The 14,665-nt window shown below is 48.0% G+C and overlaps 1 protein-coding gene across 1 annotated transcript in view; it reads left to right on the forward strand.

Annotated features, from left to right (window-relative positions):
- LOC148056207 (uncharacterized) overlaps nt 1-14,665 on the forward strand; it is a 98,957-nt gene that overhangs the window by 45,842 nt on the left and 38,450 nt on the right. The window contains exons 7-8 of the mRNA XM_087753324.1: nt 11,943-12,207; nt 12,290-12,699. Coding sequence (XP_087609450.1) covers nt 11,943-12,207; nt 12,290-12,699 — 675 coding nt within the window. The remainder of the gene's footprint in view (nt 1-11,942; nt 12,208-12,289; nt 12,700-14,665) is intronic.

Genomic DNA, 14,665 nt, shown 5'->3' on the forward strand with positions numbered 1-14,665 from the left:
GCATGATTCATGAGCATGTATTTCTGCTGGGTCAGGCAATGCTTGGTGACAGCAGAGAACATGGAGCAAAATGAGCTTAGACATTACTAAGACCTGGGTGGCAAAAAAAATTTTTTTTTTTTGGTGAGGTTTTGTTGTTTGTTACCAAGTCCGAGTTTTAACTAAAAATTCTTTTTTTTTTTTTTTTTTTGTTGAGGTTTTTAAATATCCAATATATACAGAGTAAAAGATGTTACTTTACAGGACTTTCTTGCTGGTTTTTGATCATACCAAGAAACATTCCAGTTGAATAAAGCAAATGACAATGTGGTGCTCTTGATGATTAAAAGAATTCATATGCAAAGAAGAAAAAAAAAAAGCTTGGTTTCTTTTATGGCAAGGGAAATGCAGGCTCTACTTAAACTTTAGGAGGAAGGTCCATCTTAAAGATAATTTTCAAAAGCAGTAAACGGAGATTTAGTTGCTAATTTCTTGTTAGTACCTTTGATTGCTTAATGTTGAAGGACTACCAGAGCATCCTTCCTTTAAAATCAGAGTGGTCTGAAGCCTGCATAAATCAGGAGACGTACATTCTCTGGATATTGGTCTTTAAAATACCTGTCCCAAAAGCATTGCACTTGGTCCATCCCGCCTAATCAAGACAAGCCCTCATGGAGGAAGTGCCACTCCTCCACCCTACTGGTTCCCTTGACCTTTTGGGCTGCCAGCTCCTTGGATAACCTGGGCTAACACCGAATATCCCTGTGGGTTTGTAGCGTGGGGGAAGTGTGACTGACAGCTTGAGCCCAGCAATATCTCCACTGCTCCAGGCATTATCTTGAGATGGTTGTTCTTGTTTCTGATAGCTCTAATATCTCAGTCATCTGAAGACCTCTGAAACCAGTTTCTCAGGTGGGATAAGGTGTATATGGATAATTCATTGCACCTCAAATCCACTGTGTGATAAATGTAATGAAAGGAGTTTGATCTGAACCGCAGTGGTTTTTAACCACCACCCCATGTCGAAGAAATAAAGTGCTATTCCATCTAACCAAGCCATGAGGCATCCTCTAGTGAGAATTACAGCTACTCTTCAACCTTTTATGATCTGACATTCTGCCTGGGTTCAGTTTTTGTGCCCTTGCTGACTTTTATGGCTTGCATTATGCCAGAAGTGTTGCAGCAAGGGCTTGGCTTGATTGGCAGCTTCTCTGCTCCTGCTCGAGCAACTTCACGGGGCATTGCACTTCCCAGCAGTGTCTCACGTCCTGCTGCAAGTTCATGGCTGTGTGCTTGGGGCAGCTATGTCTCCTGCGTGCAATGCCAGCAGGGCTGCTCTCTGCCTGAAGGTCACTTAGAAATGGTTTTTGCTCTGCTTTTGCTTTGGAAAAGGCTGTTGGAGGAGAGGCACTTGTGCTGTTTGAATGTGGCAGGGAGCACAGGGAGTCCTTCAGAGTCGTTCCAGTCTGAATGTGGTCCCTGGATGTGGAGCCTGCAGGGGTGTTCAGGCTTTTGGATTGCTTCAGTGTGAGTGGCTGGGGAGGATACCAGGGAGCCCCGAACATCTCCCTGTGAAAACAGGGCACTGATGAGGCATCTCACATGGACCTCCAAAAAGAAATAATTTATCTTGTTTATTATTTAGGCTTACAAGTTATTCGCTTCCCAAATCCAGTACCCAGGTGCCATATATGAAACTTGTGAGCAAAAATTTCTGCCTTTGGTTACACAAAGGAGTGTTGTGGGGGGGATCATTGAGCTGTGCTATTCCACTTTTGATTTGAGCAAATGTCTCCTGCATGCAAGATCCTGCACTTCTGAACCAAAGCACCTGGAGGACAGTGATGCCTCAGCTGAGGGCTTGCAGCCCTGTGCACCTCTCCGAGGAAGCAAGGGCCGCTGCAGAGTGGAGGGAGGCTGTGTTGAGCACCAGAAGGGGGTTTTCTTCCCCAGACTCCTGCTGTGGATGCTGCAGATCCAAAGGTATAATTATGTCTGACCTGATCTACTGCTGAACACAGCCCATAGGATTTCCTGGCAATTATTTCTCCTATAAATCAGTGCAGCTTGCTTAGCAAGGAGTCCAGCCTTGATTTTCAACTTTCGCATGACTGAGCCTCTTCCAGGAGCTTGATGCTAGAATGTGCTGGAAAAAAATAGTTTAAAATTGTCTTTCTCTGATCTTGAGCTTGTAAATCATATTGTACCTTTGTCTGTTGGACAGAAGAGGTTTCTATTAACAAAAACATGTTTCCTGAGAGAAGACACTAAGCTTTGAAATACATTTTACTTAGCCTGACCTAACTGAAAACTAGGGCAGTGTGTTATGCTAGTTGTCTGGGCTCCTGTAGACAGATATGCTCCAAGCTAGGTTTTAACCTGTTTGCCATTTAGGAAGTCAGTTGAGTTTTTGGATCATGGTATCAAGCCGTACTAACTGAAAAGCCCTGCAGAAGTCTAGGATCATTACATCAACACTGTTATCTTTGTCAACAAAACACTCTTAATCTCCTCAGGCAAGATATCAAGTCAGTTACACGGCAACTCTTTTCAAAACCATGGCATTAAATACATTATCTGTGGTTTCTTTATTAATGAGCCTCATACCAGTTGCTCTGTTACTTTGTTTGGGCTCGGCTTGAGGGAAGAGGTCTGTAATTACTCAAGGCCTCCTGTTTGCCTTTCTTGTTTTTGCATATTGGCACAACATAAAGCCTTTTCCCAGTCCCCTGGAGCTTCCCCAGCTTTCTGAGCCAAATTGAAAAATCAGTGCTCATGTTTGGGAGAGCCTGCTATTTTAACGCTTTTAGTTTGAATTATCGGGATGGGATTGAGAAACCGCTCCTCCTTGTCACTTCTGGAATGGAAAGTATTCCGTTGTCATCTAGTTATGTCATCTGGCTTTTCCCAAACGTGGACAGAAATGCGGCTTCTTCAGCTCCATGTTCCCATGCTGGCAGTTCAGACACTTCCACGTGGCGGGGGGCCACAATGAGGACCCCATGCTGCAACGAGGGGTGGCTGGGTCAGAGATTTCTCCTGTCTTTATTTTCCTTGTCCAAGTCAATTTTCTACAAATCATAGATTCTGCATTGCTTATCACGTGCCAATTCCTCTTTTCTTCTGTTTTATCATCCTTAATGGCTGCTTTCAATTTGTGCTCATTCCCCACTTCCCATATCTAATTTCTGGGGGTTTTAAACACACATGCCTTCTGCCTCAACTCTCATGCTTTTAGACAACTCCTGAGCTGTTTAAAGCAGTTCCAAATTTGTCTTTGTCAGCTGGTTCTTCTCTAAATTTGGCCTATTTAAAGGAGCAAACATGTATGCTATTGATTTTGGCTTTTTGATATGTTTACACAGAACCAATATAATTCAGTCATGATTACTTGTGCCTGAGAGACCAGTAACTTTTAGCTTAGAGACCCATTTCCCCTGGGCTCACCAGATGAGAGTTTCCAGTATAGACCTTTCCCATGCCGGACATTGAAGCTGAATTAAAAAATACTTGTCTGCAATGTGTAGGAATTCAGTGTTGTGTTAGTGTAGGCTGCCAGGGCTGGACTCTGGCTTGCCACTGGAAGTTGGCATCCCCTGGCTGGTGTGTGTCCTATGGATTTGTTCTGCACTGGCTTCACATATTGAATACCTGAATGCTTCAGCTCCTGCCCCTGCAGTGCCTCACAGCTTGTGGCTAATAAGATCTGGACATCTGGTAAAAATAACATTTAAACCTGGTGTTTTAGGAAAGTGAGGACAAAGCTCAGGCTGTAAGCCCTGGCTTCCCACCATACTCTTCCTCACCTGATGCCATCTGCCAGCTGTGCCTACATGTCTTATCCACGGGTGACCTGCCTTAGAAGAACTGGCTTTTAAATCTTTGGCTTTGCAGAGTTGTTTTCACAAGGCAGGGTCTCCAGCATTTTTTTAAGCCAGGCCTTCCTTTGTCCTCTGCCTGTTGAATGATTCCTGGCTAATGATGCCCATGCACTTTGTGGGCTTAATCATCCAGCTCCCGCAATGCCCGGTGGAGCAGAGAGGTGCTGATATCTTTCATTAATTTCCCTCTTTAAGGTGTACAGAATGAGATCACTAAGTTCTCTTACAAGTTGTTATAACTGAAACTTTTCAATACGGTGCTTTCATTTGTTGTAAAATATTTTTTAAGGAAATTAGCACATGGGTCAAAACTGGCAAAATTGTTGGTTGGAGGGAGGAATACAGGTCATGTTGGAAAGCTGAAGTACTTTGTTTTGTTTTGGTTTTTTTTTCACCATTAAAGCTATATTTCAAGACTCTCTTTAATCAGAGAACCCCCAAAAGCAACAAAAATGTAACATCAGAAACACTACTTTGCAATTTAATTTTTGGAAAAAAAAAAAATAATTTCTTATTTCAACTCATAAAGAAATGGCTGTAGTTTTTAGCCCATCCAGGGACTGCTGCACAGAGAACAAATATTCACCTGGCTCTCCTTGAGGGAGCTGCTGTCCCATGGTGACAGTCACCCAGGTGGTTATGTATCTCTGCTGACATTTGTCCCCGTCTTAGGGGCTTGTCTGGGGTGTATAAATGAGGAACAGGGCTGTTGAGGCTCTCTCCAAAGGGGTTCCTTTGCAGGAGACCTTAGCCTCAGGGCTTCCTCTGTGGGGCGGAGCACTGGTCACACCACCACGGCTGGGCAGGGAGGACCATGGTGATGCTCATGAGCACCTCCATACATGCAGGCTCCAAACCTCAAGCAAATCCTCCTTCCAGCTAAATGACACTGGGGCGGGGTGGAGGCCTGTCTTGTAGGATGGCGGGTGATGTCAGGGCAGGCTTGGTTGCATCAGGAGCACAAGTCTATTGTGCCTTCAGGCAAGCTTTTACAAGCATCTGCCAGCATCTCTGGCGGGGACAGTGTGAGGATATCTACTACTGGTGCTGTGCGATGGGGTGAAGGGAGGGTGTTTAGAAACCTCCCCTCTAGTTTCCTGAGTGGAGTGATTTATTTTAATGGATTCGATGGGATCCTTGCAGCCTCTTTGCCTGGGACTTCAAGGTACATCTAGGTATCAGGTGGCTTCTCTTTTTTTAGCAGTTTAACAGCAAAATGTAAAAAAAGACTCCCGTGTAACAGCCTATTGAGTTTAAAAGCTTTCTTGCTACAGGCATTCACATGGCAGCCCATGGAAACCCAAGCCCAGTCTCCATGGCAGCAGGCAGTGCTGCAGATGAGAAAATGTCCTGAAAAACCTACCAGCACCTCCCGGCCAGTGGGCCCTGGGAACCAGGGCAGGCCACTGCTCACCCCGGAGATGCTCCTTGTACAATAAATGCCTGGATATTGTGCCTTGGTGCTCATTTTAGAGATGGATGCATGCGGCTGGCTCTGCGTATGACCTCTTCTGCATGTAAGCAGGGAATGTGAAATCATCCAGCAAGGTTTTTCTCTTGCTATAGCAGCTTGTGCCTTGAACTCGTCGGTCCTTGTCCTTTGTGAAACTGGTGAATCCCTGCAGTGGGAAAGCCTTGAGCTGCTCCTGCCCTCTGCACCTTCCCCAGCTCTCTTGGCCAGTGCACGCTTTTGATCTAGTGCCCAAATCCTCCCTTTTATGGCTCTTTTGGGTGCTTTTATTTCCTTGACTTACTGTTAATTATTAACAAAGTCCTTGGCTAGAAGGAAGCTCCAGGTGAGAGCAGGGCTGTCACAAAGGCAATGGGTTTCCTGCAACCCCAGGTCTTGGTGGGTGCCTGCTTGGCTCAGTTGGAGCTGCAGGTCCCACTTGGGGGTTTGGGTTGGGAGATGGTGATGATGTTCATGGTCTCCAGGATGGAGCTTGGAAGTGGAAGGCCCCTATTTTCCCCAAAAAGATGTCAGTGCCTAATTAAATGAAAGGAGAAAATTCCTGTTGTGGAGTTTTCTGCATCTTTGGGTGGCTCAGGTGCTGTGGGAGATGGGAGCCTGCAGCAGATCCTGGTACCCAGCTCACAGCAGCCCGGGGCAGGGTTCAGTGCCACGTTTTGTTCCATCTCGAATGAAATACTTTCACTTCCAGACTGAAAAGCCCTTTCTTAATGTCCTGCATTGCTGCAGGCCTATTCATGGATGAAAAGTTTGGTTACAAAATAAAAAGCCAGGAAATTTCCTTTGGGGGTGGCTGAAGAGGTCCTCTACATCCCCACTACAAAATAGGACTAGAAATGGCAAAACCAAAGCTAACCAGGAAGGAGTCAATTTTTAAAACTATTTTAATTGGAACTTACAAATAGGCCAAGTCCCTGCCCCCACCAGCTCTTGTTTCTTGTTGGATTTACTATGTGCCAAATCCAAAATTGAATCATGCAGCTGGGATTGCAGAGGGTTTAATTACCGTGCGTGGCTGCGCGGCTGCAGGAAGAAGCTTGTGGAGGAGCATCTAACGCTTGGTCCTCACTTCTAAGCCTCCTTTGTGCCAGGAGGAGGATGGGAAGGTAAATGAGCTCCCTTCACCTCCCCCTGAGATGAGTTTTAGCCGCTTTCATATTTCAGATGTACTTCTCCAGAATCCCAGCTGTTGGAGTTGGAGGTTTACAAATAATGCTAAATATATTTGGTGAGCAGATGTTGAAGCGGGTGGTATGGAGCTGCTGTCAGCTTGGGTTGAGGGTTTGCTGTTGAAGGTTTTGTGGGTAGAGCTGAGGGCACCTTATCTGTGGGTCTGCAGAGTCTCCGGGCCTGCCCCGTGCCCTACGGTTGCCTACGGCTCCTTGCTGGGGGGCAGCTGGGGGTGGGCAGGGGATCAGCCCCACAGTTCTGTGCTGGGCTGAGGAGGGAAAACCAGTTGCCTGCAGGTCCCTCTGGTTCCCCTTTGGCTCCTCTCACACCCTCTGTGGGAAGGTTACCTTGCAGGGAATGTGGTTGCTCATAATTAACAGCTGAACCATTTTTGAGATGTGGAAATGATGGAGTCAAGTTTTAGCCAGAACGCTTTTTCTACAGCTCTCTATTTGATTTCTTGCTTGAAAGGACTTTGTAAAACAAACTAGGGGTTTTTTTAATGGTATTAGTTTAAAAAAAAAAAAAATAGTGCTGTTTTAGAGTCTGTGTGTTACAGCTCTTTGCTGACCCCCGCTAGCTTGCAGTCATCCTGCTTAAACAGAAACAGGACCACAAACCAAGTTAGTTAAAGCTAATGATAGGGGAGCTCTTAACTAGATTTGAAATCTGGCTTATATATTACACTGAAGGAGCTTCCAAAGGGTTTTTACCCTCGTGTAATTGAATCCATTGATTCTGATACATTTGAGAAGACTAATTTAATTCAGGGAGCTGATGAATATCGGCAGGCCAACATGGGATGGTCTCTGTGTGAGCTGGGCAACATGTGGCTATGTAGGGGCTAGCCTGGATGAATAGTGTCTGCTTTTAATACAAACTGTCGTTAATCCCTTGGGGCTCCCTCTCCCTGTGTGGCAAGGAAAAAGGAAAGAAATTACTATGCTGTGTGAAAAGGGGCTACAAAATGGAGATTCAGGGAGAAAGCCCATTGTAGCGAGGGCAGGTTTCTGCCTTTCTTCAACTCTAGTTTCACAGCCCTGTTTTGCCTTGGACCCAAGTGTAAGGAGAGGCAAGATATATACCTGATAACATGCATGATGGGAAAGGACTGAAGGATCCTACCTCGTCCTCCTGAGAGCTTGTACTGCTACAGGGGACTGCAAATCCGACCTCGCAGTGGGTAAAGCCAATGCCTGGCAGCTCTGTCCTCACCCTCCCCATGTGTGTTGCATGGTGTCAACCCCTATTCCAGCAGCTCTGGGGTTCAAAAAAATGCCTGAGTGGTTGATGAGCAGATCTCTGTGGTTTTCTTGAGATTTGGATCTTACCTCTATGAGAAAGGCTGCAGGGTTAGAGGAGAACATGGCCAGAAGTTTGCTCTCTGGGCTGTGTGGATGCTATTGCAGGAGAGGAATGCTCTTTTCTTGGTTATTTTCTAACATTTGTGAACAGCTTAAGCTAAACCACAAGATCTTCTGCTGGAAAGGTGCTGTGTTCTAGGTGGAGTTTCTGATTAGCTGATGCTGATCTAAGGGCAGCAGGGAAAGGGCTTGTCCTGCCCTGAAGTCCCATTCCCAGCAGTCCCCCGCTCAGCACTGTGCCCTGTGAACTGCAGGGCAGGTCAGTGCTGCTCCCTGATCTGGCTGAAAACTACTCTAGCGCCAAAAAATAAATTCAGTGCAATTCTTCTAACTCAGTGCAGAGTGTGTCTGCGTGGTGAGTTTTGCCCAGCTGGCAAGTGCTTCCTCGGACCAGTCGCCAGTAGCAGCTTCCTAGGCTCCTGTGTCGCTGAGCAGAGGGCACGGGCTGGCCAAGACACTTGGGCGAGGGCAGAGACATGCCAGCTGGCCACACTCAAGAGCTTGCTGTAATGCTCCAGGTCCAGCCTGCCCGTGCTGTGGATAAGCAGCACTGGCTGTTTCCCTGCTCTCACGATTTGAAGCGTGATTTCCATCCACCTCATAGGCAGCAAAATGACTGTGAATTAATTGGCAGCATGTTTTCATTTTTTCCAAACTCTGCAGGCTCATTGGTTGTACATTAGCTTTTCTCTCGATGAAAACAGCTTCGTTGCAACCTGTCCCCTTCAGGTGCTTTTCTCTGATGACTTTGTGCAGAGCTTTTGCTGCTTACTTTCCTCAATCTCCTTGAATTTTACCCAGACACTCGGTCCTGTTTAGGAAACGCAGACTTTATCTTCCTTTGCTCTTCAGGGCTGTGATCATAACGAGCTCGCCTGGTGATTGAACTGCAGGCTGGGTAGTGCCCAAGGGAAAATCTGAGAGCATCTAATTGCTAAAGCCAGCTAAAGGGAGCTGGCTGGAGATGAAGCCAGAGAATTTCTCTTCAGGGAGGTGGCAGAGGGCCAGAAGTTTGGGATCTGTGTCCTCCCATGCTGCTTTCTTCGTCCGGAGGTGTTTGCTTTGCCCTTGGAGAGCACAACCGCGGGTCAGCAAGCTCACGTCCGCGGGGCACAGGGGCTGCTCCTCTCCACTGGCAGTTTTGTTTGGCAATGAAGCGAGGGGATGAGGCATTGCAGGATCTGGCCTCAAGAGCTTCCTAACCCCAAGAAAATTCCCTTTCAGAATTAAGGTAATCTTTTCCTCTTCCAACTCCTCCCTTCTCTCTTGTTTTATGCATTCTACCCTTCAGTTGCATCCAGTGGTTTCCAGTCTGCAAGGCAGGACCACAGGTCCTCATTACAGGTCTCTGGGGAAAGAGAGGCTGGCTGGTCACCTCCAGTCTTTGCTTTCCCACTTGCCATCTGTTTCCTCTGCTTTTTGTCTTTTCTGCCTTATCCTAACCTCTCTCAACTTTTACTCCTTGGTGCTAGGTTGTCACTTGCCTACTTAACACCTACCTTAGACATCATTCTTTAAAAATACGGCTATCGATGCCATTTGGGGCATAAAAATCCTAGTGATAGAGGAACGCTGGTCCTTTGGCTTGGGACATAGTGCTGGCTGGAAGAACAGAATAACGCCTACACATCGACATTGTTATAGCCTCTCCCTTTGTGGGGGGTCAAGTCTCTGTCTGCAAGCAGGGTGACAAATTTGTGCAAAGGACTGAGGAAGTGGGAATATTCCTGTTTCCCCAAAAACCTCTATACTCAGAGACTATCTTGGCTCAGAAAAATATTGTCTCTTTGGATGAGTATTATGGCCTCAAGGGGAGTCGGGGTGGTTGGTCCCACACCTCTCTCAGTTGCAGCTGCAGGGATTAGAGAGGACCAGGAGTCAGGTAATGTGAGGTCTGGATGTGATCCAGGGTGGGTTCCTCTGGTACCTACACATAGTCTTAGATACATCCCTCATGTATTTACCTCCTGCAATGTCAGAGGGACCAATAGAAATGGGTGCATTGTGGGCCTGGCCATCCTCCTCCTGTGGGCGTGAGGGTGGAGATGCTCTGTGGAGGTGTCCAGAGGTTGTGTCCATGGCAGCAGTAGTTTTTAGCGCTGTTAATTTTTTAGGAGAATGCTGATTCGCCCTGGTTGGAACTTCTTGTGGGGAAAGTCTGTTTGGAGTAGGTTTTGGAAGGGAAAAAAGCTTGTCAAAATACTTCATTTTGATATTTAAAAAAACCCTACACTTTTTTCTGATTTGAGATGGATTTGATTATAAAATTGCTTGTGCATGAAAGCTTGAAATCAGAGTAAATTATAACAAATTATATATAATAAGCAAAGACAGGACCCCCCCTAAAAAGAGCTTTCATAATTGAGAGAAAAGCATTTCAGCTGTTTTTAAAAGAAACTCTTCAAACTTGACATTTGAAAATTGAAAAATGAAAATTTTTACTTATCCTCCCCACTTGGGATGGGAAGAGTTTGGAAATCTCCAATCTAATGGTGTGGCATCCAGCAGCAGAGCAAAGGCTCCAGCAGCTCCTGCTGCCTTTGGAGCTCCTCTGCCTCCCAGGGCCCTCCAGAATCAGGGCTTGGCTGGAGCTGGCTCCCTTGACCCACCCATGCTGTTGAATCACCAGTTCTGGCAGTGAAATTGTTTTTTCTACTTGCTGTTTATGCAAATCCAACTTGGTGCTCCCAAGCAAGCATGCATCTTAGGTCTGTGGTGCAGAGAGAATCAGAACCAAGCAACGGGTTGAACCAAAAGAAGATAGGATGGGAAGGACGATGGGAAGGATGCTCCATATCTCTTTGGACCTCTCTGCTCCTCTTCTGCAGCCTCGCAAGGAAAGCATGGGCCTGCATCTCCCTCTAGTGACTTCTCAAAGACTCTCTCTTCATCAGCTGCATGGCACCAGCACCAAGGAGCCACCAGCCAGGGCTGAGGTCCCACTAGCTCTTCTTGGTGCCATGCAGCGGGTTGTCTGTACCCTGTGGAGCTCAGTGGGAGCGCAGAGCAAGCTCTGAGCAGGGGATGGTGGGCATGAGGGGCTGGTGGAAAGGCTGCCAGCTGTTCCAGGAGAGGCGAAGGTCCTTCACACCCACCAACCAACCCAACCCTGGGCCTGTGTGTGTGTGGCTCAGTGTCCAAGCCCCAGTCTGAGACACTTAGACTGGTGCTGGATGTAAAAACAATGTACATTTTAGATACAGGTAAACTCTCTGAAGTTTAACTCTTTCTTTTCTTTTTTTTTTATATGCAGAGCTTTTGTCTTGAGTGTAGATATTTCTATTAACATCGCTGTTTTCCTCCATCCATGGTTGGTGCCCGGGCTCTGCTGGTGGTTGTAGGGCTGAAAGAGCCATAGCAACCTGTTCTGTCCTGCAGGGACCATTTAGCGTGGCAGCTGAAGACAGAGCGAGACCCTCGCAAGCCACTGCCTCAAATTAATTTGCTGCAAGCATCCAGGAGGCTCCACCTGGGCTTGCGTCTGCCTTCCCTTCCTGACCCTCAGAGGTTTTCCAGGAGCACTGTTTCAGCTGCTTGGCTGGGGAGATGTGTGGTCGGGGGCTGCAAGCTCCTGTACCATTCCCCCGAGACCACCAGGAGCCTCGAAATATGCAGAAGCAGCAAAATCAAAGGCTGAAGGGGCAGACTGATCCCTGGTGTAACTCTATACATTTGCTTTAATTGTTTTAGTAATTGCTCTCAAGCTTGGATTTCTGTCATTAAGCTATGGGCTCTTCTCTTGATGCCCCTCCAGTGTAGAAAATTGCGGGGGGGATCATTGCAGTGGGACTGTGAGAAGGAGGTTCATGTCAGCGTGTTCTGTGCTGAGAACTGGCTTGTGTCCCTTGTGGAGGGCGAGTTTTGTTTTGTAGGTGGCTGAACTGACCTGCCCATCACCGACAGGTTTCCCTGGAGCGTGGGGGCTCCTGCCTGGGGCTCACAAGCCCTGGGCTGCCTTGTGTCCCTTGGCAGCACTCATGCCTGTGCGAAATTAAGAAGCACAAAGTGTGTTGAGCAGGGAGGGGGGGGGAAAAAGTGAGAACTTCAAATTGCATTTTTTTCCTTCTTCCTTTTCAGGACTCCGGAACCATTGATTCAGATTTGACCCGGGGGCCACCTTGGATGTGGGAGGGTGCCCAGGAGACCCTCAATCTCCAGCCTGATGGGAGCATCCTGACTTCAGTCTCTGCTACTGAGATGCCGTCAGCTGAGGAGGAGGAGGAGGGCAGCCTTTCTATTGAGGATGAAGGCTTTGAGCTGTTGAACTCCACCTATAATAAAATCACTGGCCCTGGCAGGCCAGGGCTTGGCAGGAACAGCCCGTGGGTCGCTAGTAGCTCTGGTGAGTCCATAGTCATGGTTTCCTGTTTCTCCTGCACACCATCATGATGCCTGAGTACCTGATGGTGCTTTTATCTGCCCAGGACCCTCCAGCAAAACACACAGAGCAGCCAAGAAAGAGCATGCCTCTCACCCCCAGGAGGAGAATGTCACCACAGAGAAGCTGACGGGCGATGTGGGCACTCGGCAGCGGCTCTTGCCCAGCAAACCCGGTGATGCCATCACTGATCTGGACGTGCCTGCTGCCTTCGCCAAGGTCTCCCCATCAGCACGTCAGGCAGCTGCCCCCAAGGGAAACATGCCCAAAGATCCCCTGGGGACAGGGTCAGCCGCGGGTGTCCCAGAGCATCCTCCAGTAGCAACCAGCCCCGCTGTCCCAGGGCTCGGGGACAGCACTGCCCACCCAGGACACCCTGTCTCGCCGGTGGCGCACGGGCAGCAGGGTCATGTGAAGCCAGGACCACCGGGGCTGCCAGGACCGCCGGGGCTGCCGGTGAGTGGTGGAGGTGATGGCTGCTGGAGGGGAGGGATGGGTGACCAGGAAGTGGGTGCAGGCTGCTGAGCTGTGGTGCCAGCACCTTGCTGTGGGAAACTGGGCAGGGAAACCTTCTCCATGCAGGCAGTGTGGGGCTGTGCACCAGCCTGGCCCCGCAAGAAGGTTTTTTGATGTCCCTGAAGGAACTTCACTAGCAACTGGAGAGGAGAGGATGATTCCCTTATCCCACCTTCCCTAGAGATGCTCTCAAGTTATTTAACCACATTGTCAGTTTTCATTTCACCCTGGTCCTGCCCAGAGGCAGGCTGAGGGGCTCAGAGCAGGGCCAAGCCGTCTCTTCCAGCCCCTGTCCCCACAGCAAACCCCAGGCGTCAGCCCACAGCCTCCGCTGGCATCGCTGTCCTTTGCTTGTCTGCCACTGTGACACCCCAAAATTTGTGGTAGTTCAAAGCAGAGCATTGAATTTGTCTTGAAATAAGTTTTGATTATTTTAGATTATTCATCCATTGTAGTAGATGAAAAAGGGAAATTTTAAAAAATTGGTAAACTTAGAATAGATAAATGTTTAGAGAAGTCATCAGTCTTCATTGAGAAGTAGCTGAAAAAATGTTTTTACATATTTTCACATGTTTATTTCTTCTGCCAAAATTATTTCCCTAATTTGCTTAAATTTTCTTAACAATTCCTCTAGAAAATTGCATTTCATTTACCCAGTGCCACTGCCAGAAGTGACCACGGGCACCTTCTCCTCACACCCTGAGCAGACACCCACGTGAAAGGCGTCTGGGATGCCCTGAGCTCGAGGCTGCCCTGGGGGTTCATCTGGACGCTGCAGGGCAGGTCTCCCCACACGGCTGTTTTTATGGCTGTGTTTGAGGGACCTGGCACTAAATTCGTCATCGATGAGCCAGGCTTCATAGGATAATGGTTAAATTTAGGACTGCTAGCTTCCCCCTCAAGCCGTCTCCTTGCTGCTGCAGCTATTGCCTGCAAAAACAGAAGAAAATATCAAAAGGAACAGATTCTGAAGGATGGAAAAAATCCTGGGAGTGAAGGAAACGTCATGGTGTTTGACAGCCCTGCTGTGAGCCGGCAGGAGGGGAGGCAGCGCAAGGAGGGGACCCAGCCAGGAGGGAATTGCTTTTTACCCCTGTAGGAAGCATTGAGATGGGTTTTCTCTTGCTCATGAGCATCTTGGGTGGAAACACAGGTACAGGCGGCTCCATCCTGGCATTAGGAGTTTGGGTTTGAGATGCTGGCACAAGCAGGTGTAGGCTTCAAGCTCTGCAGTGGGACATGCCGTCCACAGTTAGAGCTATTTAGCTAAAATTATGTGCTGAGACTTTCCCAATGTTTTGTCACTGCTCCTCAGGGCTGAGGGCAGGTGGGCTCTGCCCTTGCTGCTGGTCCCCAAAAGTCCTGCTGCCTCCTTAGGTCTCCATCCCACCCAGCCCCTTCAGCCATCCTGAGCCATGGTGGGTCTGGGCACGTAGAGCCTGTTTTGGGGCTGCTGCCCAGCCTGGGCACCCTGAATTCATACCCACATGCCTCGCTGCTGCCATGCCCCATGCTCGTGGGGATATCAGCAAAGGTATGATGGATGTTTTGGGTGTTTAAATGTATCCTGTGGAAGGGAAACCAAAGAATCAGTGCCCTTGCCTTGGAAAACTTCATTAAAAGGAATTTGAGGGGTTTGCTTTGGGAATGGGACTTTACCTTACCTCTGGTTTTGGCAATGGTGATGTGTGCTGGGCTTGTGGCTCACCCTCTTACTGCGTCACCTCAGGCAGCCTTGCAACCGGGACCTGGGCACAAGGCAGGGTGGGTGTCTGAAGGTGACATCTCTCATTATTCTTAAAGGAAAGGTTTGGAAATAATAGGGTTTTAGCATCAACCTTTTCACTTGTGGGATTTTTCTCCTCCTCTTTCACTGGCAGTGTTCATCAGGAAAAGCAGTGGGGCA

Source organism: Nipponia nippon, unplaced genomic scaffold, assembly GCF_047370975.1.
Source record: "Nipponia nippon isolate SJK-2023a ecotype South Korea unplaced genomic scaffold, ASM4737097v1 scaffold_16, whole genome shotgun sequence".
Classification (NCBI taxonomy): Eukaryota; Metazoa; Chordata; class Aves; order Pelecaniformes; family Threskiornithidae; genus Nipponia; species Nipponia nippon.